This window comes from Lonchura striata, chromosome 21 (assembly GCF_050655825.1).
Source record: "Lonchura striata isolate lonStrDom1 chromosome 21, ASM5065582v1, whole genome shotgun sequence".
NCBI lineage: Eukaryota > Metazoa > Chordata > Aves > Passeriformes > Estrildidae > Lonchura > Lonchura striata.
Window position 1 is genome coordinate 2444841 of NC_140723.1, and position 25010 is coordinate 2469850.

The window sequence follows — 25010 nt, forward strand, 5'->3', positions numbered from 1 at the left end:
AGGGAGTGCTGCAACACTTTCCACCTGCATCTCAGTGCATCAGGAATTCACATTTAAGGAAGAAATGCTCCGAGTGAATGAAAAATGTAAAATAAATAAAGTGCACGGCTCCAGCTCACAGAGCTTGTCCTCGTCACGGGTACCTGGGTGTGGCCACGAGAAATGCAAGGACAGAAACTCTAAAATGTTGCCAAAAATTCCATTTTTCAGTCACAGGAAGAGCTGGGCTGGGACACCCTCTAGAATTTATAACAAAGAGCAAAAACCTCTTTGTTTACACAAAAGAAAAGAAGATTTATTGGTCTGACTGGAGAATAAAAAGGTTTTTGGTTTGTTTAATTGAGGGAAATAAAAAAAAAAAAAGATGGCAAAGAAAAATACACAAGCAGAGCAGGAGGGGTTAAAATCCCATTCCCAAATTTTCCCAGGGTGACAGAAAAACAAAAACCTGCTGGATTTTAAAATTATGAGATATATGTGAGAGCAGAGCTGGGATTTCTGTCACCTAAAGCAGAAATATGACATAAACCACACATTTTTGTAGTTATACTTTCAAAAATCTCAGTGTATTTAGCAGAAAACAAATTAAAAAAAAAAAAAAAACCAAAAAAAAATACACAGAGCTCCACAGTCCACAGCTTTTATAAAAATGACAAGAGTACAAAAGAAAACAAAATACCACAGACATATCACATACACAAGGATGAAAAAATTGGCATTTTTCTCCCTCAGATCTTTGGGGCATCTGCCCCAGGTAGTCACTGAGATGTGGAAATCTAATTTTACAGAATTCCACTTGTATTTTCCTGTTAACCATTATTTTTACCATAAAGACCACTATATATCCATGCTCCAACCTTCCAGAATAGTAGCAGTTATTAAAATCCACTCATTTTAATGGAAGTTTTGTTCCCAAAAAGTTCATGTGAATGTTTTTGTAGCTACATGTGTGCTCTATTTTTGTCAAAGCCGACTGTTCTTCAGAATTTTGAAAAGGAAAGTTAACTTTTAATCTTTGATCTACCACAAAAACAAATTTCCTTTAAAAAAAAAGGAAACTTGAAAGCAGCAGAAATAAAGATTTGCCTCAGTTTATGGTTAATATTCCTGCCATCTGTCACAGATGCCTATGAGATTTCTTTATATAATCAGAAATAAGATATTTTACACACAGGTCAGACTCATAACCCTGAGATTCTAAAAGGCAGCCTTTTGCTGCACTCTTAGAAATAATATAAAAAACCCCATCAATTTCTTTCCTCATGCATAATAAAATGAAATTAAAACAACAAAATGGTTTTTTACAGAAATACAGAGATCCTGCTTCCTTTATCACCACAATTTTCAGTGGTTGTTTTTTTAACTCTTAAGCAACTACAAATACTGAATTCAACACTCCATTTACACAGGGTACATGTGTGAATATTTGCATTTCATTTTTGCCAACGAATTATAAGAATGCAATATTTCCACATTCAATTTTTACATTTTAAACCACTACAAATCCTGGATTTGTAGCCAGCAGCAGGTGCTCACCACAGCTTATTTCCCACAGTTTGCTTCAAGCAAACCTATAAAGTTGGGATTTTTTTGGGAGAGAAGGGTGGGAATTCCAATCCCTCTTAGAATTATGGAATATCCTGAGTGGGAGGGGACCCACAAGGACCATCCAGTCCAACTCCTGCCCTGTACAGAAACCAAAATCCACCCCAAAAATCCTTTCTTGTGCTGTCCAAGTGCTCCTGGAGCTCTGCTAATTTCTGGGAGCCCAAAAAGCCCTCAGGGCTTGAGGTGAGGTCAGGGTGGGACAATCTCCTCCTTGGTCCTCCTTCCATCTCTCCAGCACTCAGGAATAAGGGAGGATGCAGGAAAGGCAGAGCAACAGCCACAAACTTCCACGAGGCACCAATTCCATCCCTCTGCCAGCAGAATTCGGTGGTGGGGCCCCATTTTCACATTGTTTGGATGTGGAGGGAGACAGGAATTGTTCTCCCACAGGACACCGAAATTCTTCCACCAGCACAGGCTTGGATGTGATTGGGAGTCAGAGAGAGACAGCAAAGCCCACATTTACCACGTTCCAGGTCCTCTTTAGGAGCATCAGATTCCCAAGGCTTTCCTGGATCCTTCCCAGCTCCTTCTAGCTTCAAATCCTGGGTAAGACCTGCCAGGAACTCAGAGGAATTCAGAGGAACAGCCACATCCAGGAGGATTTCAGGAACTCAAAGGAACTCAGAGGAACAGCCACATCCTGAAGGATTTGAGGAACTCAAAGGAACAATCGCATCCAGGAGGATTTGAGGAACTCAAAGGAACCAGAGGAACAACCAAATCCAGGAGGATTTGAGGAATAGCCAGATCCAGGAAGATCTGAGGAACTCAAAGGAACCAGAGGAACAGCCACATCCAGGAGGATTTGAGGAATTCAAAGGAACCACCACATCCATGAGGATCTGAGGAATTGAAAGGAACAGCCCCACCCAGGAGGATTTCAGGAGCTCAGAGGAACCACCACATCCAGGAGGATTTCAGGAACTCAGAGGAACAGCCCCATCCAGGAAGATTTGAGGAATTCAAAGGAACAGCCCCATCCAGGAGGGTCTCCTTGCAGAGCCCCATCAATCATAGGGCTCCAAATCCGTGGGGATCAGGGGCTCGGTGTCCTCGGTGGGCCCTGGGGGCTGCGGGGCCATGGCCAGGCTGTGCAGGGTCTCCTGCTGGTGCTGCTTGGCCTTGTTGTAGAGCAGGACGCCCACGGTGACCAGGACAGTGCCCACGGCTGACAGGCTGGTGATCTTGTTCCCAAACACGATGATGCTGAGCCAGATGGACAGGGCGTGCTTGACAGTGCTGGCAACGCTGCGGGGACAGCAGGGGACACTGGGGACACTGGGGACACGAGGGGACACCAGGGGACACCAGGGGACACCAGGGGACAGCAGCTCTGCCACATCCCACAGCCAGGCTTCAATGTCAGCCTTGGCCCTGAACACCACTGCAGATTCCACTTCCAGACCCAACCATTCTGTGATTTACCTCATTCATCTCTTTGCAAAACCTTTAGTTTTCCTTTTTTTTTTAACACCTCAGATTCCACTTCCAGCCCCAACTATTCTGTGATTTACCTCATTCATCTCTTTGCAAAACCTTTAGTTTTCCTTTTTTTTTAACACCACCTCAGATTCCACTTCCAGCCCCAACTATTCTGTGATTTACCTCATTAATTTCTTTGCAAAACCTTTAGTTTTCCATTTTTCTTTAACACCACCTCAGATTCCACTTCCAGCCCCAACTATTCTGTGATTTACCTCATTCATCTCTTTGCAAAACCTTTAGTTTTCCTTTTTTTTAACACCTCAGATTCCACTTCCAGCCCCAACTATTCTGTGATTTAACTCATTCATTTCTTTGCAAAACCTTTAGTTTTCCATTTTTCTTTAACACCACCTCAGATTCCACTTCCAGCCCCAGCCATTCTGTGATTTACCTCATGAATTTCTTTGCACAACACCTTTAGTTTTCCCTTTTTTTTAAACACCACCTCAGATTCCACTTCCAACCCCAGCCATTTGAGGATTTACCTCATTAATTTCTTTGCAAAACACCTTTAGTTTTCCCCTTTTTAACACCACCTCAGATTCCACTTCCAGCCCCAACTATTCTGTGATTTACCTCATTAATTTCTTTATAAAACACCTTTGGTTTTCCTTTTTTTTAAATGCCACCTCAAATTCCACTTCCAGCCCCATCCATGCTGTGATTTTTCTCTTGGCACACTACCTTTGATGTCTTGATCTCAAGCAGAAACACTGAGCAGGTAAAAAATAATAGAAAATAAATGTTCCTGACAAAAACCAGAAAATGATGTTTCTGGCAAAAAAATAGAAAATAATGTTCTTGACCAAAAAAATATAAAATGATGTTTCTGACCACAAAAAAAAAAAAAAAAAAAGAAAAAGTGTTCCTGGAAAGGAATATAAAATAGTGTTCCTGGCAAAAAGAGTATAAAATAATATTCCTGACAAAAATATAGAAAATCTTCGTGACAAAAAAAAAAAAAATAATGTTTCTGACCAAAAAAATAAGGATGTTTCTGTAAAAAAAAAAAAATAGTGTTTCCTTATAAAAAAATACAAAACAGTGTTCCTGATCAAAGAAAATAAAATAGTGCTCCTGATGAAGAAATAGAAATTAATGCTCCTGACAGTTTTACCTGAAAGTCACAGGGGAGATTTTCCCCATCAGGGCATAGGCTGTGACACTCTGCAGGTGGAACAGGACTCCATCGATCAGGAGGAGAATCACAATATCCTGGTTGTAGCTGAAGCTCCTCCCACTTTTCCCAATCACAGGCACGTCCTGAATTCCCAAAAAAAAAAAAAAATTGGAATTTAAGGGTTTAGTTCATGAGAAAAACCTAGAAGTGATTTTTCACTCAACTGTTTAATATTTAAATTTTAATTTTAAAATTTTAAATTGTAAATTTTAAAATTTAAATTTTAGCCCTAAAAACAAAACCTAAAACATACAAGACATTTAGATCCTGTAAGTTTTTCTCCAAAAAAATTTACACATCCTAAAATAAAAAAAAAATTAATTTAATTTAAGGGTTTAGTTAATGAGAAAAATTTAAGTGATTTTACACCCGTCAGAAACAAAGTTTTACATTTAAATTTTAGCCCAACAAAACCTAAAACATACAAGGCATTTAAATCCATTAATTTTTTCTCAAAAAAATTGTGCATATCCTAAAATTATTTTAAAAATGGAATTTAAGGGTTTAGTTCATGAGAAAAATCTAAAGTGATTTTCCACCCAACTGTTAGAAGCAAAGTTTACATTTACATTTTAGCCCAATCAAACCTAAAACATATAAAACATTTAGATCCAATAATTTTTTCTCAACACAAATTTGCTTTCAGAGTTAATATTCCTGTACACCACATGAACAGCAACAAAAAGCCAACAAATATTCCAGATTTTGTTTCAAGTCTTTATCTCAATGCTCAAATGCACCGAGGCAAAATCATGATTTGAACTCAAAAATCCTGAGATAAATTCAGGCTTTTTGGATTAACTCACATCTCTATTAAATGAATTTCTTTTTAAATTTTCTCTTTTTTACTGCCCCAATCTCTTGCAAACATTGGGTGAATTGTATTTCAGGCTGATTTTTTTTTAAATCAAAAATTAATTTTTCAAATAAAATGAATGGGAAGGATAAAAGGTAAATTTTGAGATTATCCTTTGTTGCACATTCTGCTCACAATTAAAAAAAACCCCAACTAAGTTAATTTTTAAAATCTCTAAATTCATTAAAATAACGAATTCAAATTACCATGAAAAATATCCAAGCTGGAATAAGCATAACCACAGCAGCAGCACTTGTGTAGAACTGAAGCTCTGGAGCTCTACAAAGGAGAAAAAAAAAATTAAAATTATTCAAAATTTCATTTTTCAAAGCAAAGAGAGAGGTTTGCTCTCAGGGACTGAAGCTGAAAGGCACAAAAAACCAAAAGTAGCTTTTTATCTCATGGTAAAATATAAATATTTTATTAAAGGTAGATTTTAGCACAAAACTTTACTCTTGCTTTACGTTTCAGAGATAAAAAGTTGCTTTCTGCACACCATTGCTGTGAAAATATTATTTTTAGGGGTTTTATTTCTATTTTTCAATATTTATATTTATAAAACATTATAATTTAATGCAATATATCTATATAAAATAGTTATATATTAATAAAATATTTCGATTAAATAATAATTATTTAATAAGTATTAAATAAATATTTTATTAATATGTATAGATTTTTATAAATATTTATATTTTGTTGATATTTCTCTTTTAAAATATTTATTTCTGGGAATTGTAACTGATTGGGAGCTCAGGGGAGTTTTCTTACCCTGATAAAATGATAGAGGTGATCAGATTTACACCTTTGTGCAATATAATGATAAATATTTAATTTCTTTATGGAGCCCTAATAGAAGCAAACATGAAATATTTTGAGTACTTACGAAAATCTGTATTTATCTCCACTGAGTAGTTTTTTGGAAAAGACGTTTTGCAAGCTAGAGAAGAAAAAGAAAAGTTTAATTAACAAAAAAACCCTAACTTTTAAAATTTAATTTGTTAAAATGTGTTTTTAAATTTAAAAAATTAACAAAAATTGTTAATTTTTTTTAAATTAATTTTTTAAAATAATGTAATTTCTTTTTAAAAATTAAATTTTTTTCACTAAACATACACTTTAATTAAAGCCCACCATTTAGCTGTATTATAATTAGGACAAATCAATCAATTAATTGATCCTCAGGTAGATAAAAGTTTTCTACAAGCACAGAAAGGAGTTTGGTCTAATGAAGTTTTATTATTTAATCTCAATAATGCTGTTTGATATGAGAGAGGAAGAAAATAATTTCTTAAAAATGCATTTTCAATACCAACATTCCTAGCACTGTACAGAATGAACAATGTTAAGTGATTTTCTTTATAAAAATAAATATGAGGTATAAAGTGTGAGGTATAAAATGTGAGGTACAAAGTAAAAGGTATAAAATGTGAGGTATAAAATATGAGGTATAAAATATGAGGTACAAAGTAAAAGGTATAAAATAAAATTAATTGCTTTTTCCCAGAGCTGCCCTGGTATAGGAATGTGTCCACTGTTAATGGAGTAAACAAGTTACCCTTTGTCTCCTTAAAAAGGACAAAACCCCAGAAATTTCTCTCCTCAATTTGGTTAAAAAACACCTCACAGGACCTCGGGGACTTCACCTCAAATTTAAAGACACCCAGTTGGACAGGAACTAAAAAGTCCTGAGCAATTCACTAGAAAAGAAGAGAACCAAACAAATAAAACTAAAAAATCTCACCTAAGCATTTCACCAGAAAAAGCAGAGAACAAAAGAAAAAAATCACTTTTGTGAAGTGTTTTAGCAGGAGCAAGAACCTCTTGCCCTGGCTTGGTTTTCCTCTGTAAAGAGCTTTTTTATTTTGCTTTTTATTACAACTTTTTTTGTTCCCAGCACTGCCACGGGAGCCATCCTGTACTTTTTGGCACCTGAGGTGCTGAGCTGTCAGGGGGGTGATGTTTTGTGTGTCAGAGCCTGTAAAATGGAGCTGGAAGGGATAAAACACCCGGTGCTCACCAGTCCATGATGTTGGTGGACAGAGCTGCAGAGAAGCCCAGGATGTTGAAGCTGATTTCAGTGGCCGTGCACAGAGCCAACCCTCCCATCACAGGGATCAGGGAGAGATTCACCAGCAATCCTGCAGAGCAAAATGATCTCACTTATTTTTTAATTTTTTTTTTTTTTTAAATTAAATTTGAAATTTAATTTGGGACAATTTGTAATTCCAAACAGCAAGAGAAAAGGACTGCACCGAAATTCAGATTTTTAAAGCCGCAATAAAAACAGAAAAATAACAACTATCCCCTTCCACCAACCCCTTTTAATTCTACAAACTCAGACTGATTTCAGTCAGGCTGTGTTCAGACTGATTCTTCCAGCTGCATTTATTATATTTTAGAGGCCATACTTTCATCACAGCCAATTAAAAAAGAGAGGAATTAAATCTCATTTCAGGACTCACCGGTGTATTCCCCCAAAATCATCCGGGACATGATGACAGTGAAAATAGGAGCAGAGCTTTTCACAGTTTCTGCAAATGAAACTGCCACATTCTTCAGGCTGACCAGGCCCAGGACCACTGTTGCAAATCTGCAGCAGAAGAAAATCACAAGAAATTAATTAAAAAAAAAAAATTAGTGCACCAGAAGAAATTAAAATAATCCTTCAAGAGCTACTCTTGGACACTCAGCATAAAAAGAATTGCGCTGTGGTTTCTCCTGCACCTGCAAGGTCAGATCTTTCTTTCAGCTATGGCTTAAACATTATTTATTTAAAGCAAATAAAGGCACCCTTGGGCAACTGAGGAATGCCTTTGGCTGCAGAGTGGATTCCTAGAAAACAAATTTACTTTTTAACACACTCCAAGCTTCAAGTGACCATTTTTTAAGCCAAAGTTTTCAACAGGCTCAGTCAGAAAAGTGAAAAATCTTCTGAGAATCAGAAATTCACCAAGGAAACTTTATCTGCAGTTATCCATATTTAGTGCAAATTAGATATGCTACACAATTACCACAGTTTAAACTCTGAAATTAATTGAATTTATCACTTATTTGATTTTATCAGTTTTGCAGGGTAGAGGAAACAAAACCAGGCATTTTTATTCCCTCCTTGACCACAAAACTAATACAACCCCAGCACCCAGCAAATATTTACTTTTCAAAAGATAAATTTTAATAGCCTCGATGACTTTTGAGGCAAAAGGCTGATAAATATTAATGCACTAAACAAACATCAGCCTCAAAAGAGAGCAGGAAGAAAATAAATGGAAAGAGAAATGAGCTCTGAGAAAATGTAAATGTGATGGGAAGGCCAAAATATTAAACATCTGGGAATAGAAACAGCAAATAAAAATAAGATTATCCTGGGATATTTTTGGAGGGGTGGAGAAAGAGAAATACTCCAAACACCTCATCAAGAATAAAAAGGCAGAGAGACATGAGAACAGAACTTTAGGGTTGAGGGTTTTAAGGATAGATTTTTTTTTTTTTTTAAGATAGAGGGTATTAATACACTTCCTTTAATTTTTTTTGTTTATTTTATATGTTGGTAGCTATTGAAGCAGGTTTTTTGGTTCATTATGCATTTTTTTAAAATGTAGTTTTTCTTTGGAGGAGAAATTGGTTTAGTCTATGGTTAATAAAAGTTTAGTTAAAAATTACTCTATTATTTCTTTTTACTTAGAATTTTTCTTTTTAACATCTTAGGTTTTTGGTTTTTTTTTTCTTTTAGACTGAGGAGGAGTAACATTAAAGCTTTTATTTTTTAAGGAAGGGTTAAAAGTTTTAAAATTTTTGGATGGTTGGGATTTTTGTTTAGACTTTTAGTTTTTATGATTTGGTACTTTTTTGTTGTGTTTTTTGGGAGTTTTTATTTGTTTTGTGGGGTTTTTTTGTTGGTTTGTTTGTTTTTGTTTTTGGGGTTTTTTTGGTTGGTTTTTTTGGGGTTTTTTTGTTGGTTTTTTGTTGGTGTGTTGTTGGTACTGCTGTTTTTTTTTTTTTTTAGCGAGATTCTGGGTGGGAACATAAACATCATCATCCTATAAAATTCTTTTATCAACAAATATTAGCAGAGATAATGCAGAAATGCTTCCCCTGTACCTCATTAATCCAACAAAGAGCATGATCATGATGAAGTTGGGGGGGTAGGAGATGCGGGTTTTGTGCTGGTACAAACAGCACGGCACAAACATCTTGATGCAGCCAATGAAGGTGGTGGAAAGCATCTGAACAGCACCTAAAGGAGGAGCACAGAGGGGAAATTAAGCCAGATCACAAAATTGGCTGTCAGGTCACACAACAAACCCATTTTCCTGACAAAATCTCTGGCACAAACATCTGTGCGGTGGTTTTTTTTGGTGTTTTATACAATAGAAAAAGTGTATTTTATAAATATAAAATCTGTGTTTTATATAATCTCACAAAAGCCCTTTGCTTCTACATCTAAGCAAGGCAGCACAATAAGATGAATGTTTATAAACCTGGTTCACAGATAAATTGTTCTTTGTTTGCCCCTTAAGAAGACAAAAAAAGAACTCAAATGGCCATCGGATAACAGAGATCACCAAAGGCAACTCTTGCACTGCACAGCTCTGGAGAGCATCAACAACTTACTCAAAATTTGAATTTTTGTTAAATCCTCCAGCACAGAAAACTAAAAAAAAGTTTGGTTTTTTTTCTCTTAAAGCTCCTCTACGAGGAAAATTTCATCTTTCAGCAACTGGAGGAAAGGGCAGTGTCAGAAACCACTTTTCTGGCCAAAATCCCAAGATCCCTCCCCACAGCTTCCAAGCCAAGCATTTTTCACTCCAATTGAACTATTCTCTCCCCCAGCTTTACATGGGACAATCTGGGAATATCAGCCATAGGATCATGGAATATCCTGAGCTGGAAGGGATCATCCAGCCCAACTCTTATCCCTCAGACACCCCAACCACCCCACCCTGTGCCTGGCAGCGTTATCCCAAAGTTCTGGGAGTTCTGACAGCTTTTGGGGCTCCCATTCCAAAAAAATAAATCCATTTCCCCCTGGAATTGAGGAAAAGCAGGGTACCAAGCATGCTGGGCTCTCCCTCCAGCAAGGACAGAATGTATTTGTTAAGGAACAGAGTGCAAAAGCTGAAGAAAAACCACAAAGTGAGGTAGATGAGGGCGTGGGAATTCCAGATGCCCAGGTCGGACTCGATGACCGTGGTCTCTGTGATGGTGATTTTCAGGACATTCTCCTCTGGCAAGCTGTCACTGCGAGCAATCACTAATTTCTCACTCCTGTTAGCCAAGAGGGAGCCCAGCTGGAACAGGGATTTTCCCTTTGGCTTCTCCTCCAGCTGAGGAGGGCTCGGGGCCTCTGGGGTCACGGCCGACATGGTGAGGTGAAGAAATAAATATTTGTCCTTCACACAAAGCAACACTGACACAGCACTTGTTGAAATGAAAATGTCATGTGGTCAATGCTTCATCTCCCTGGCGCCTGGAAAAGTGGGCTTGGTCCTCCAAGGAACATCTTGCAGGAATATAAACTCCTCATGCTTCTTCATGTGGGCTGCTCCATGTTTTCTCCCTAAGAGGAGGGGAAAAAAGGGAAAGAAGGAAAAAAAAAACATGTGTGACATTTTATATTCCAAGTGCAGCAAAGAGCACATTTCACCTGCACTTTATGAAAGATACAGAGAGTTCTGTAATCCTTCAGGCTGGATTTTGAACTCCTGACGTATTCATGCCAAGATTAAGCAACAAGAACTCATCTCGGGGAGGTTTTTTAATTCTAAAATAACACCCACCCACCCACCAGACTTTGTGTTTTTATGTCCTTTTCCCTCAGGAGCACCTCAACACAGCCTTTCCAATTATAACTAACTCCTCTTACAGATTCTTTGATCTCAGTCTGCCTTTAAACACTCCCCAGAAAAATCTTCCCAACCCAGCAAATCCAAGCAGGAATCTCTGCCCTTTATACTAATTAACCTGTAATCAACCTAAATCAAAGAGAACAATAATCAAGGCTGTAACTCCCAGTAATCCCAGAGCTACCCTGGTAAATGTACCCAGGTGAAAAAAGTAGGGAAATATGTCCAAGAGCTTTCCAGAATGGTTATATATTTAGTTACATGGGAATAATAAGCCTTCCTCATTTTGCTATACCTTGCATTTCAATATCAGCACTTGAAACTAATTCTTAAAGCCTTTTTAGCAGACTTGGCAGCAAAAGGCATTAAATGGCTCTCAACCAGAGCTTTTTTAAAAGAAAAAAAAATTTACAAATTACACAAAATGTAGCCAGTTACAGCGGCAGAGCAGAGAAAACAAGAAAACCACCCTGTGAAAGAAAAACACAAGAGTTCTAACAAGAGCTACTGCACCTGCCCTGATCTTTTGAGCAGTTCACTCTATTTTCTTTAAGACTTTATTCTTAATGCTTTTTAAATGTCCAACGTGGCATCTCAAATAAATTACAAAGAGGTACTGAGGAGTTAAATAACTGGTGTCAGTCTCGGTATCCTCCACAGCAGCTGTTTCCCAGTGAAATTTTCCATTCCTCACATTCTCCAGTTACTACAGCCATGCACTGAAGATTTCCATCCCTTATCTCTTCCCATTTTTCCAGGAATTCATGCCAGCAGCACACTGAGGTATGGGACCCTCTGACACCATCACATTAAACCACAAACTTGTGGTAACCCAGTTTAACACAAAACTTTGAAGAAAGATACACGTTCTCCAAGAGAATTTGTTCAGAAAAATGGATTTTTGACTCCTCCTCCTTTTCTTTTCCAGGTCATTAAAAAATACCCCACTACATTCAAAATAGTTAATTCTCACAGCTTTTCTGTTTATACAACTTAATTAAAACCAAGGCCAACTAAGCACAACCAAAGCCCCACCCTCAGCAGCGCTGTGATATCAGATTTGATATCACCGATTCCACACACGCCAGGAAGCAGAACAGCAAATAACAACAAAATTACTCCCCTAAATTACTGACCTGCTGGCTTTAATCAACTGGAAAGTCTAAATGGCCTGAAAGAGTTCTCCATCTGGAACTAATTCAGTCTTCCTCCCTCAAGGCCAACCAGCAGCTGATGTTTACCAACAGATGAAAACGTGGCAGTGGTTGGCAGTTGTTTCTCTTGGATTACTCACAAAGACTCAATTTTCCAGCTCAAAAGAACCGGCAGCAGCGTGAGCGCCTCTCGCACTCCTTGCACCTTCTCCAACCCTTGACCACACACTCCTATTAGCAATTATGGTGGAAAAATATCCATGAAGAACTTTAGAGAGTCGGCTTTTCACTAATACAAACTAAAGCTCAAATATGTTGCAAGGGTTGGAGAAGTTAAGGCTGATGTGTCAGTGAAAAACCAAAGGTTGGTGTCCGTGACCCTTTATGTGTTATGCAAAAGGTCACTCAAACATTGCTCCCAATGCAGCAAATGCACAAAATTCCACACCCTGAGCAAGCCTCGCTCGTTAACACCGCTTCGCCAATGGCAACCAGAGCATCCAGCACGTTACAAACCCCAAAACCACAACAGCAGCAGACGCTGAAAGGCTGAAACAGCTCAGCCCTTTGTGGCACTCCAGCCGTGCTCCTGCCCACCCACTGCCAGAGCCTTCCCTGCGCATTCCCAACGCACTCCATTCCCACTCCCATTCCCATTCCCACTCCCATTCCCATTCCCATTCCCATTCCCCCGCGTTCCGCTGCCCGCAGCTCCCGGAGCATCCCCCGCACCGGAGCAGGGCTCGGACCCTCCCGGGAGCACCGCGGCCCTTCCGGCCCGGCCCCTGGGCCAGGGGCTTCCAGCACCGCCAAACCGTGCCCGGGCGGCTCGGGTCCTCGTCTGCGGCACGCCCGCCGCTCGCATCCCTCAGTCCATCCCTCAGTCCATCATCCCTCAGTCCATCATCCCTCAGTCCATCATCCCTCAGTCCATCATCTCTCAGTCCATCATCCCTCAGTCCATCATCCCTCAGTCTATCATCCCTCAGTCCATCATCCCTCAGTCCATCTCTCAGTCCATCCCTCAGTCCATCATCCCTCAGTCCATCATCCCTCAGTCCATCATCCCTCAGTCCATCCCTCAGTCCATCCCTCAGTCCATCATCCCTCAGTCCATCATCCCTCAGTCCATCCCTCAGTCCATCCCTCAGTCCATCATCCCTCAGTCCATCATCCCTCAGTCCATCCCTCAGTCCATCCCTCAGTCTATCATCCCTCAGTCCATCATCCCTCAGTCCATCATCCCTCAGTCCATCATCCCTCAGTCCATCCCTCAGTCCATCCCTCAGTCCATCATCCCTCAGTCCATCATCCCTCAGTCCATCCCTCAGTCCATCATCCCTCAGTCCATCCCTCAGTCCATCATCCCTCTGTCCATCATCCCTCTGTCCATCATCCCTCAGTCCATCTCTCAGTCCATCCCTCAGTCCATCCCTCAGTCCATCATCCCTCAGTCCATCCCTCAGTCCATCCCCGGAGCCTCAGCGCATCCCGGCCGGCACCTGCGCTCTCCGCACCCCGGCAGCGCCGGGCTCGGGCCGCCCATCCCCGGCCGGGCACCGCGGAGCCGAGCGCGGGGCTCGCCCCTTTGTCCCCGCGGCGGCGGGGAGGCCATTTTACCAAAACCACGAGGAAAGGCAGCAAAGCAGAAGCGCGCTACGGGGCACGCAGAGCCGGGTCCGCCCGCGCAGGGCGCCTCGCTGCCGGCCGCCCCTCCATCGAGCCGGGCCCAGCGCCGAGGGACCCCGCGGCGGCGCCGCCGGCCGGAGGAGCCCGGCCGCGCTCCCCGGCGGTGCCGGGAAGTGACGCGGGGCGGGCCGGCCCCGGAAGCGCCGCCGGCCCCTCCGCAGCCATGTAGGAGCCGCGGCCGGGCGGGGGGCGAGGGCGGCCGCCGCCATGGACGGCAGGTACGGGCGGGCCGGGCCGCACCACGCGCGGCGCGGGGGCGCCTCCCCGCGCTGCCCCGGAGGCGCCCGTGCTGGGGATGGGGGGCTCCGGGGCGGCCCCCCCCGCGCTGCGGGGTGGTACGGCCCCTGACGGCCCCGCTCTCTCTCCCTCAGCGGCGCCGCGGCTGCGGCGGGGCCGAGCCTGCCCAACCTCACCCCGCGGCACCGGCAGCTCATCCCCACGCCCTGCGGGCCCGTGAGTACAGCCCTGCCGCTGCGGCCGGCCGGCCGGCGTCCTCCGCGCTTCCCTGCCCCGGGGGGGTGGAAAAACGGGGCTCAAATCCGCGTGAGAAGTCAGGTGGGGCAGGGAGAGACGGCGTCCGCTCGCCGAGGCTGGGCACAGCAATGCTGACAGCGCCGTGGAAATGCCCTGAGCTGGAGGAGACCCTCAGGGTCATTGATCAGCTCCTGGCCCTGCTCACACACCCCAAAATCCCACCCTGGGACCCTCAGGGTCATTGATCAGCTCCTGGCCCTGCTCACACACCCCAAAATCCCACCCTGGGACCCTCAGGATCATTGATCAGCTCCTGGGACCCTCAGGATCATTGATCAGCTCCTGGCCCTGCTGATCATCCCAAAATCCCACCCTGGGACCCTCAGGATCATTGATCAGCTCCTGGGACCCTCAGGATCACTGATCAGCTCCTGGCCCTGCTGATCACCCCAAAATCCCACCCTGGGACCCTCAGGATCACTGATCAGCTCCTGGCCCTGCTGATCACCCCAAAATCCCACCCTGGGACCCTCAGGATCATTGATCAGCTCCTGGCCCTGCTGATCACCCCAAAATCCCACCTGGGGCAGCTCCTGCAGCTCTGGCAGCCTCGGGGCCGTGCCCATTCCTGGGCAGCCCGGGCAGTGCCAGCACCTCTGGGGGATGAACCTTTCCCAAAATCCAACCTGAACGCCCCGGCCCAGCCCCAGGGGTGCCCTGGCTGTGTCCCTGTCCCAGAGCAGAGATCGGAGCTGCCCCTGCAGCCCCCGAGGTTCCCCTCAGTCTCCTCCCGCTGAACAAACCAAATTTAAGAAAGGGTTAAATTCCTGTGAGGATTTTGCTCCACCTGAAGTATTTCAATAAAAGAAGAGAAGGACTTCGCCTTCCTGAGAACGCTGACCCTGTCTTTGCAGTTTTCTAAACCTGAAAGTGTAGGAAAATGTTATTTCCACGCTCTGACAGGTGTGCATGTGGGCAGTGTTAATGTTTTGGGTTATAACACCATGGCCTTGTGAGGCACAAAGACGGGCTGTGGGTATAAACCAGGACAATCTAAGCTGAGATTAATTATGAAATAAAGTTACACTTCTCCCTTCCTCAGCAGTTTCAATCCAATCGTGCAGTTTCTCTTCCTTTTCCCAAAGGAAACCCTGCACTGTCTCATTCACCCCACTCACCTCAGTGTGATTTTTAGGAACAGCAATGAGTTTATTCTGCATGATGTGTTAAAGAGTTTTCTCCCTTTACAGATAAAACCATGTTCAGAGCTCTCATTCCCTGTGAAGATCTACTTCTGTGTCACTATTTTGTCCCTGCTGAGTGTCATAGGGCTGACCATCGAGATGCTGGTGCGCCAGACTGAGGAGGATTTCACCATTTCCTTTATTCAGTTGGTTGGAGTTGGTAAGAAACCCAGTTTGGATGGACTTAATAATGAAAATAATAATAATAAAGTAATAATAATAATGATGATGTTGTGATAAAACAGGAACTAAAGTTTCTTATATAAGAGAAACTGGATGTTCAGCTATTCCAGAAAAACTCACCAGTTCCTATTTTAAAGTCTGAGCCATAATATGCTGAGAATTCGGGTGTCCACAGTCCAAGCTTCCTTCCTTGGGTATTTTTCCAGTCAGAGTTTCAGCAGAAGCTTTGTGGGTCTGTTTGTATTAAACAGAAATTAACATGAAAATAACCAACTCATGTGCATATGCCATCTCTGCAAAAGGCTTGATGACCAAAAAAAGAGTTTATTTTCAAATTTGTACAGATTCTGTGGATTTAGCAGCTGAATTTGCGAAACAAGGAAATACCATCTTAAGCCTTTGAGGTCTTCCTGAGGTCATGTCCAGAAAATCACATGTTTCACTTTGTAATTGGCCAATGATTTCCCATTTTCTCAGTCCCTGTTAAGGGCAGTGAAAAAGGAATTTCATTCACTGAAGGTTTGTTTACAGAGACTGAAGTTACTGTTTAATTGGAAGATTTGTACAATGCTGTCCCCATGTCCAGCACAGCAAATTGGATGAACTGATGTGTGGAATTAAGGAAGCAGTGCTTTGGAAAGAGAAATTGGTTCTTATTTTGGCTGCTGTAAGAATTAACCAGTGTTTGCAGCAGTGTCCTGTGAAAGAACAAAGCCTTTGCCTTATTTAAGTTTTACCAAAAAAGCATAAAATTCACAGTGACAGCTGTCTGGGGGCTTGATGTATTTTATAAAAATAAAACTCAGACCTGTCCTGACTCAGTTCTTTTTTGGATTATAGTTTGCAGGGTGGGTTGTTTCAAAATTTCCCCACTTCAGTTCCACACAGAAACCCCAAGCAGTGGCCAGACCCTGTGCAGGGGGTGTGTGAGTAATAAACTGAATTGCTCTGGGAAGATGATTTGGTTTAATTTTTAAAATAAAAATAGTGCTGTTTCATTTAATTCAAATAAACAACTGGACATAATGTTCAGTGTGGCATTCATAGAAGTTTGGATAACACACTGTGGCAAGCACATTCTCTCAGGATTTTTCATAGAGGAGCACAGAGGAAAGAAAGAGAAAACAATTTCTGTTTCTGCTCCTTGTTTTTCCCATGTGGAATGTGTTTGGAGAATTGTTTCCCTGGGGTGATGCTTGGTTGGGTTCTGGTGAGGATTGTTTGAGCCTGGTGGTCAATCCAATCCAACCCAACCCAACCCAACCCAACCCAACCCAACCCAATCCAATCCAACCCAACCCAACTCAATCCAATCCAACCCAACCCAATCCAATCCAACCCAACCCAACCCAATCCAACCCAACCCAATCCAATCCAACCCAATCCAACCCAATCCAACCCAATCCAATCCAACCCAACCCAACCCAATCCAATCCAACCAAACCCAACCCAATCCAACCCACCTGGGGCTGGGCTCTCAGAGAGGGTCACGAGGTGGGAGTCAGATATGGAGTTAGAAAAAGCAGGTTTGTAGTTTTAGCATCTCCTTTAAATAGTATTTTAATGTATTATAGCATAGTTATAATAAAGAAATCATTCAGCCTCTGAGCTGCAGTCACACAGCAGCATTTCTCCCCTCAGGGCTCCCCTGCATTTACAATAAGTGTAAAATCCTGAGAAAGTGAGAATGTACTTGCCACATACACTGCCATCTTCACAGTGGTACTTCACAAGTAATTTAAAAATATAACCAATTATTTAATTTATTACGTGCTAAACACAGCAGGGAGTGCTTTAATCACCTGATTCCAGCTCCTTGGTAAGAACAAAGACCGAGGAGCCTCGGGGACACTGTGGCTGTGGAATTGGGAGTTTGCCCGCTGGAGCTGGCTCTGACATTGCCTCTCGCCCCCAGTGTTCTGTGTGTACTACGTGAGCAGGGGCATCCTGCAGGAGAACCGCCAGGAGCTCTCCGTGTTCGTGCTCTCCGTCCTGCTGGTGATGCTGCGCTCCATCATCAACTTCAGCGTGCTCCCTGCTGAGCAGAAGCCAAAACTGCTGGTCAGTCTCTGCTCCTCAGCAGCTTTCCCTTCCCCTCAGCCTGGGTTTGAAAATGCACCGGTGGGAGGGCAAAATGGCTCTGCTAACACAGATCATATTTGCTTTAAAAAAACCAAAACATATATAAAAATATATAAATATTTTATATTTTATATATATATATAAATGAATTTTACATATATATATATACACACATATATATATAAAATCATCAATTATTCAATTATTCTAATATAGTAATTATTATTAATACACATTATAATAGAATATAATATTTATATTACCTTATATTACATTACATTTACATTATATTATAGAATACTATAGGATATATTATATTAATATATATTAAATAAAATATATATTATATAAAAATTATTTTCTATTATTATCTTACGTATAATATATATTCTTATATTATTATATAGTATATACTATATACTATTATATATACTCTATATACTGCTTTGTATATGATGCTCATCACATTTATCATATTTATATATTATATTTATATATTATAAATATATTTCATGTTATACAATAGCTTATATATTCTATTTTATTGCATATATATTTATATATTTATATGATATTTTTATTATATTTCTATTAATTTTATTTATTTTATTATTTAGTGCATATTTTATTTATTATTTACATCCATCTTTATTATTACATACTATTTATAAAATTATTTGTATTAATGTATTTTTGTATTTATCTGTATGTTTTTGTATGTTAAAGACAAAATTTTTATTTTGTATTTTTTAAATTTATTTTTGTCTTTTTGTGTTTCTTATGTATTAATGTCACTGATAAGAGAGAGTCAGGCTCCATTACTGCACAACAAAATGTGCACACCCACAACTGCAAATCTTCTCTGAGCTGATCTCTGAGTTTTCTTATGGCAGCACCTAAAAATAAGAGAAATATCAAAGAATTACAGAAAATTACTGTGAAATGTATCCTTCACTTCACCTACCCTCTGAAATGTCTGGCCTGAAGTCACAGGAATCTAACCCGGGTACACCTGGAATCCCAGTCTGTACACAGTGCACATAAATGTGTTTTTATCAGATTTAGGGAACCTGCAAGGAAACAAAAAGATGCAATCACGCCACTCCAGGTTATCCTGTTTGCATTTCAGAGCAGTAAATTTTTTAAAGGATCCTATTCTAGGCCTTGCTAAGGTTTGTAGTGAAATTCCCACTTGCTGTGCTTCCAGGAAGTGCTTTCTTTTTATCACGTTTCTCAAAAAGCTATGAAGTCATCCAAAAATGACTCTGCAGCAGGAGAGGGAACAAGGCAGCTTTGCCAATTCAGTTTATTTATCCGTTCAGTTAAACACACTTCACCCAGACTGGGTTGCTAGGGCCAATAAGGAAAAGGCATCAGAGAAATGCAGGTTACTTTTAAGATGCACAGCTGAGTCATCAGTTTAAATATTAAGCAAGAACTTCAGAGTAAAGCCTGGTATAAATGTGAAAAGTGATTTTAGGGTTTTTTTTTACTATTCTAACTAACTTGGATTACTGTAACTCTGTTTCCAGAAATAACTTCTAGTTATAAATATTTTCATATCACTGTAATTCTGAAGGATGTTTTGCCACGTGAGCCATCCTTAAAGCAGGAAAAATTGAGTGTTAATTCCAGCAGAGTGGATACAAAAAGACAAACCTGTGTTTCTTGGAATTTTACAAGTCCAGCATTGAGAATAACCCCTGTCCCAGTGGGAAAAGTTGTTTTGTTCCAGCAGAAGCTCAGAAGCAGTCTCTGTGAAGATTTGGCTGGGTCCAGGTGCCAGCCTGCCCCTGCTGTGGCAGTGCCACGGTGTCTCTGTGCCCCAGGCCCGGTTTGTGCTGATCCTGCTGGTGGGCTCCTTCGATGTCATCTGCGCCCTCGTCCTCATCCAGAGCCAGTCCATGATGGCATTCCGGGTGGGGGGAGCCCTGGAGAGCCTCCAGTCCCAGTACTTCATGCTCAACCTCTGCTTTTCCATGCTCACTTTTGATCTGCAGGCACAGGTACAGAGCTCTGATTCCCTTTTTCCCTCTTCCTGATGGGGTCTGGGACTGGCTGAGCTGAATTATTCCTTTCCAAGAGCAAGCCTCTCTCTTACCTTTATTATATTAACTTAAAATTGGTTATAGCTCCATGGGTTTGTCATAGCTTAGCTAAAATCCATAAAAATGAATTAAAATCTATTTCTTTGTTGTCCTGCACAAAAGGAGCTTATTTTTGGGAAGTTTATCCATAAAAACAATTGCATCCAGGAGCTCCACCCCACCCATGGCCTCCTGAAATAAGCAAGATTATTCCTGCCCATCTCAGCCTCCAGTGTCCTGCACTGAGGAAATGATTCTGGAGTGGGAGAGGGGAACTTGTCCAGCAGGGCAGTGAGACAGAAAATTAAATTACAGATGGGGGAAGTGAGCCCAAGACCTGTTACTTCTTATTTACTGCTGCTTTATCTGCTCTCTCTGTTCTCCTGGTTGCTGTTACACAGGGAATTACCTCTGTCCTTCTTGAGGAATAATTCAGCTTTTAGACCTGTGCCCAACGTGCTGTTGCAGGGAGTTTGTGGCAGATATTTTTTGGTGGGGCTGCACAGTCCCAGGAATGATTTCATGCAATGTTTGCCTCCCCCAGCTGTGCCTGTGCATCCTCCTGATCAGCCTGCACGAGGTGACGCTGCTGCACAACATCATCTCAGCCACGGGCGTCGTCTGGGGCTGCCTGAAGGTCACCGTGGGCATCATTGCAGTGAGTGTCCAGCTGCCCCCTGGCACTGCCCATCCTCACCCCCCACAGGCTCAGGGGAGGGAGCCAGGATGGAGAAAAGCAGAGCACCAACAGTACTGAAGCCAGGTTTTGTCTAAATCTGTGTCTGAACTGAGCACACGGAGTGAAGTCACATTGTCATTGGGCTGTTCTGAGGGATGTTGTTTTAATCTCAGTCCTTGATCACTTTAATGAAATCTGGAGGATTCACACTATCTTCAATATTTCTGCCTCTCTGCCAAGGCTGGGGGAACTGGGAGCAGTCCTCCAGGCCTTAAATCTGTAGGAAACCACACCAGAAAGATGAGGGTCCTTTGCGGGGGCATCTCCTTCAAACCTCAGGGAGAGTTTCCAGGTTAACCTAAAGATTTGTGAACTTGAAATGTCATTTTTCACGTCAGACTGAACCTCCTCTGAAATCCTGAGCCTCTGTTCCAAGAAAGATTGCAGAATCAGGGCCAAAGTACATCAGATAAGTGAGTTTCTTATTACCAGGAAGGAGTTTAGGGGTTTTTGGGGGTTGATGTTGGTTTAGGCTCCTGGGGTGTTTGCTTTAGTCATTTACATAGATTCCTGACAGCTGAAATACAGCTCCCTGTGTGTTTTGATGGCTTTCCTGCATTTAAAACACACCAGTTTTGGGTTTGGGGGGAATCTGGTGCTGATCAGATACATCAAGTCCAATCCTAACACTGGCACAGTCACTGCTCTCACCTCCAGTGGCTCAACTGCTTTTCCTTCCTTGCTCAGACCCAGGGCTGCTGCAGTCCCCTTCTTGTTTCCCCAGCCCTAGGGTGAATTGTGAAATTAAATTCTCCTGGCACTTCAATCCTCTTGCTTCTCCCACACTTCACTCCTCAGTGACTGCACTTCTCTGTAGTAAAAAGAAAGAGAAAAAGCCACAGAGAGCTCTTAGTCTGTCACCTATGAAAACATTCAGCTGCTAGAGGAAATCTGAGTGTGCTCAGAAAGGTCATCATCACTCCTGGCCCAGCTCAGGGGAAAACAGAGGCTGAATTTCCTGCTAAAAAAACACAGGTGGAGAAAGGAAGTGGAGAGCAAAGCTAAAGCTGAGAACTCAGCTTAGCCAACACTTGGAATGCTATGAAACATCAACTATATGTAGCTTTTTTAGAATATATAGCAACTTTAAAAAGCTGTATCTCATCTTATTTTGCAGATTTTAAAAGAGCTGAAACCTCTGGTGTGGGTTTTCCTGATTCAGAATGTGCCTGAGGTGGTTTATCTCATCTACCTGCTCTACACGGTAAGGGAGCAAGGCTGGGAGGTCTCACCCTCATCCTTCTCAGGGTCCAGAGGTGTTGCTTTACCCTTCCCTGCAGCTCCTGCTGGATTTAAAGAGAGCAGAGCACATCCTGCCTCTCCAGGATCAACTTTTCACAATAGACATGAAGTCAAGTTGCTCTTGAACTGAGTAGAGAGAGAGAGGCTCTGGAAGTCCCTGCAAAGAATGATGAGGGAAAGATGAAAGAAATTCTTTTTCAAGATACACAACTTCTCAAAAATGCTTCCTTTCCTTCACAACAAGCCTCAGGTGGTGCCAGAGCATTTGACCAGGGCTCAGTTGTTGTGTTTTAAAGACTTTCTTAGGCAGCACACACAGCTGTGGATCCTGTTGTAGCCAAAACAAGGCGGTGCAAGCCAAACAAACTCCAGTTTGGGGCAGTTTTTTGGCTCTGTAAGACTGATAATACCTTTATCAGTGAGCACCTCCCACAAGATGTGTGAAAGGAGCTGAGGGGAGAGGAGGGCAAGGGGAAGCCAGGCTGTTCATGCTGGGCAGGGCTGGAATGCTGAGAGTGGCCAGTGCTTCTCCTCCTTCCCACCCACAGCCCCCAGACACCAACACCACCCTGGGGCTGCAGCCACCCGCAGCCTCAGGGATCCATTTACCAAATGCAGCTTCCCATCATTCCAGTTTGAGCTGGCAGAGCACAGCAGGACTCCACGCTGTCTGTACCTCATGAAATCAGAAAACTGAGATGGTTTCAAAGTGACCAGTTGGGTTTTTCTTTTTCTCCAGTTCCCACCAGGTGACTCCTCTCAGAAATTCAGTGCTTGGGTGCATGTTGTGGCTTCAAGGCTTTTTGGCAGCAGGTGGTGATGGTTTCGTGTCTCCCTTTTCCTGCAGGTGATAAGGGAGTGGGGCAAAGGCAGTTCTTACACCCTGGAAGCTGCTTTCATCACTGGCTCCTGCATTTCTGTCACAATAAAATCTGTTCTGTTCTGGGCTCTGGTTCACGTCTACCGTAGCTTCGGGCAGGGGCTGAGGGAGAGAAGTAAGTACCCCAAAAATTCCCTGGGAAGGGTGGGGCCTGTTCTATCCCTGTCCCAGTCCTGGGAAATAGCCAGGAAAATCCTTAAGAGGAAAAGGCAGATCCCCAGTCAAGCAGTTGTGCAGCCTCAGAATTACCAGGCTGCCAAAGCTCAGAAGTTGGGTGGAACAGATGTGGCTTTTCCCTGGAGAAAGCTGCTGCCAACCCGAGCAAGAACTGCTGCTGTCCAGAAAAAAATCACACCTGTGTGAGCAAACCTCTGGCTACTTGCAGCGTTTCTCTCACTGTATAACACAGAGACAGCAAAGGGACACTGATGGGACACAACCCAAAGCTCCAGTTCCCCGAGGGTCACTGAGCCGTGCTGCTGACTGAGCTCCTCTCTTCCCACAGTGTTTTCTTCCTATGGAAGGATCGACTCCTGAGCCCTCCCATGCAGCTCTCCCAGAGTGAAGCCACCCCAGGAGCTCCTGACCAAGGACCTGGATTCAGGGAGGCAGTGAAGGGTCGCTTTCCCAGGATGGAGGAGGTTCAGGAAGCTGTCACACATTTCTTGGAGCAGTGCAGGTGGGACAGAGTTTCAAAAGCAAAACGCGTTTGGGAAGTTCCCAGCTGATCTCCTGACAGCACCAAGCATCTTTCACTCCTTTTCCTGCTGCTTTGGAAGCACAGGGGGGTCACACCTGCATGTGAGTGGGGAATGTTGCTCCTTTCAATGCTTCTGGCCTGGATGGACACAAACATCATGAAGGAAATTTGCTCACCCATTCTCTATACCCACGTCTGGAAGGGGATTGTGCTGCCATCATTTCCAGCTTGGATCTACTGCACAGCAGCTCCAGCCCTGGTGGGTTGGTGACAGTGGTGCCCCTCTCTAAGGCTTCTTTTCCTCCTCTGGCTTCAGAATATTTCAATTTGTTTTTTTTAACCCCAGCTACACATGAAAACTTGTAACCTCACCCCTCACTCAGTGTAACCAAGGTGCCATTTCATACCAGGGGGACTGTTAAAATTAAGCCTTTAATATTGTAATTTAAAAGTTTGGTATTTTATTGACTGGAACCTTTAACTACTGGCTATTTTTAAATAAAGTATAAGCACAGTTTGTGTATGGATAATTATTTCACATGGAACAGCACCAATTCAGTGGGAAATCCCTTACAAAACTGGATAGGGAAGAGGTTGGGACTGGAATTCATGGGTGCTGTGAACACTGCCACTACTCTTCAGACACAGCTTTATTTGCAGGCAGCTGGACTCTGCAAAAAGCAATTAAATTAGAAACTTAGCTTATTAGGGAGATATACAAGGATTCTATCAAAACTGCTGTAATTTTTTTTTCCTCATCCAAGCCATCTAAATCAGAACTTATATTACAAATAAGTATTTTTCTCACCTTGATCTCCTAACCTGAATCAAATCTACTTTATCTGCAGCCCAAGGGAGGCGTGAAGAGGTTAATGTGTGCAGGGGCTGGCAGAGCAGCAGCTGCCTCCGTGACTTCACCCAAGTGCCAGCAGCAGCAGGGATTGTTGCTGCTGGAAGAATTGAACATTTAAACATCACAACAAAACGTTTTCAGTCCTTCCCTCAGCCCAGCCCAGGCAGCAGGGCAAGGCTCTGCTCTCACACAAAGCCTGTGCTGGGCAGAACGAGGTGAAGGAAGTGTTCCATGGCCAGGTCACAGAAAGTAGAGTTTGTCACCAGCCAGGCATGGAAAGGTAGAAAACCCTTTCAAAGGTGCCTTGTAAAACAAAAACTTCACTTAAAAACAGCTCCTTTACCTGCAAAAGGCATCTCCTCACATCTCTCAGCTGCTGGAATGAATTACAGATTAATTATGAAATGAAAAGACTCTTAAACATCATTATTAGTATCAAGTTCCACGGGAGAAGTGGATAGAGCTTCATCAGAACATGCTTCAGGCATTTAAACTCCATTTTTAATCCTAAACTTCCTGGATAAAAATTATCAATTATTTGACGAGTTTATCTGATCCTTATCTATTTCTTTCCTCATATTTCTATTATTGGGCCTTTCAAAACAGTATTTAATGAAGCCCAGCTGGTTGTACAGAAGATTTCTTTTAAGTTGCACAGCAAATCCAGCAATTATTTTGAGTCTTTGAGGAAAACCTGGTATCAGA

The 25010-nt window shown here is 42.5% G+C and overlaps 2 protein-coding genes across 10 annotated transcripts; one reads left to right on the top strand and one right to left on the bottom strand.

Annotated features, from left to right (window-relative positions):
• Positions 1-624: 624 nt before the first annotated feature.
• SLC35E2B (solute carrier family 35 member E2B) lies at positions 625-13907 on the bottom strand. Of its 5 annotated transcripts, none has more exons than XR_014949769.1 (10): positions 13753-13907; positions 10186-10692; positions 9234-9369; positions 7598-7725; positions 7153-7273; positions 6019-6072; positions 5339-5411; positions 4214-4359; positions 2380-2859; positions 625-2305 (listed from the first exon to the last, which is right to left on the bottom strand). XR_014949769.1 is itself a non-coding variant. In XM_085558749.1 (10 exons), exons 3-10 carry the CDS (start codon positions 10496-10498, stop codon positions 2619-2621), a joined length of 1212 nt encoding a protein of 403 aa, XP_085414875.1. In that variant the 5' UTR covers positions 10499-10692; positions 12115-12363; positions 13753-13907; the 3' UTR covers positions 625-2618. The 5 variants fall into 5 exon arrangements, 3 of the variants coding, with proteins under 3 accessions (XP_085414875.1, XP_077644249.2, XP_077644251.2); XR_014949770.1 differs by lacking the exon at positions 13753-13907 and adding an exon at positions 13635-13677; XM_085558749.1 differs by adding an exon at positions 12115-12363 and having other exon boundaries at positions 625-2859.
• A 71-nt stretch (positions 13908-13978) lies between these two features.
• LOC110470355 (uncharacterized) lies at positions 13979-23966 on the top strand. 5 transcript variants are annotated; one of them, XM_085558750.1, is made up of 9 exons: positions 13979-14039; positions 14193-14274; positions 15546-15699; positions 17638-17783; positions 19517-19810; positions 20436-20549; positions 21748-21834; positions 22720-22867; positions 23258-23966. In XM_085558750.1, exons 1-9 carry the CDS (start codon positions 14029-14031, stop codon positions 23287-23289), a joined length of 1068 nt encoding a protein of 355 aa, XP_085414876.1. In that variant the 5' UTR covers positions 13979-14028; the 3' UTR covers positions 23290-23966. The 5 variants fall into 5 exon arrangements, with proteins under 5 accessions (XP_085414876.1, XP_085414878.1, XP_077644257.2 ...); XM_085558752.1 differs by having other exon boundaries at positions 19610-19810; XM_077788131.2 differs by having other exon boundaries at positions 19634-19810.
• The last annotated feature ends 1044 nt before the right edge of the window (positions 23967-25010 follow it).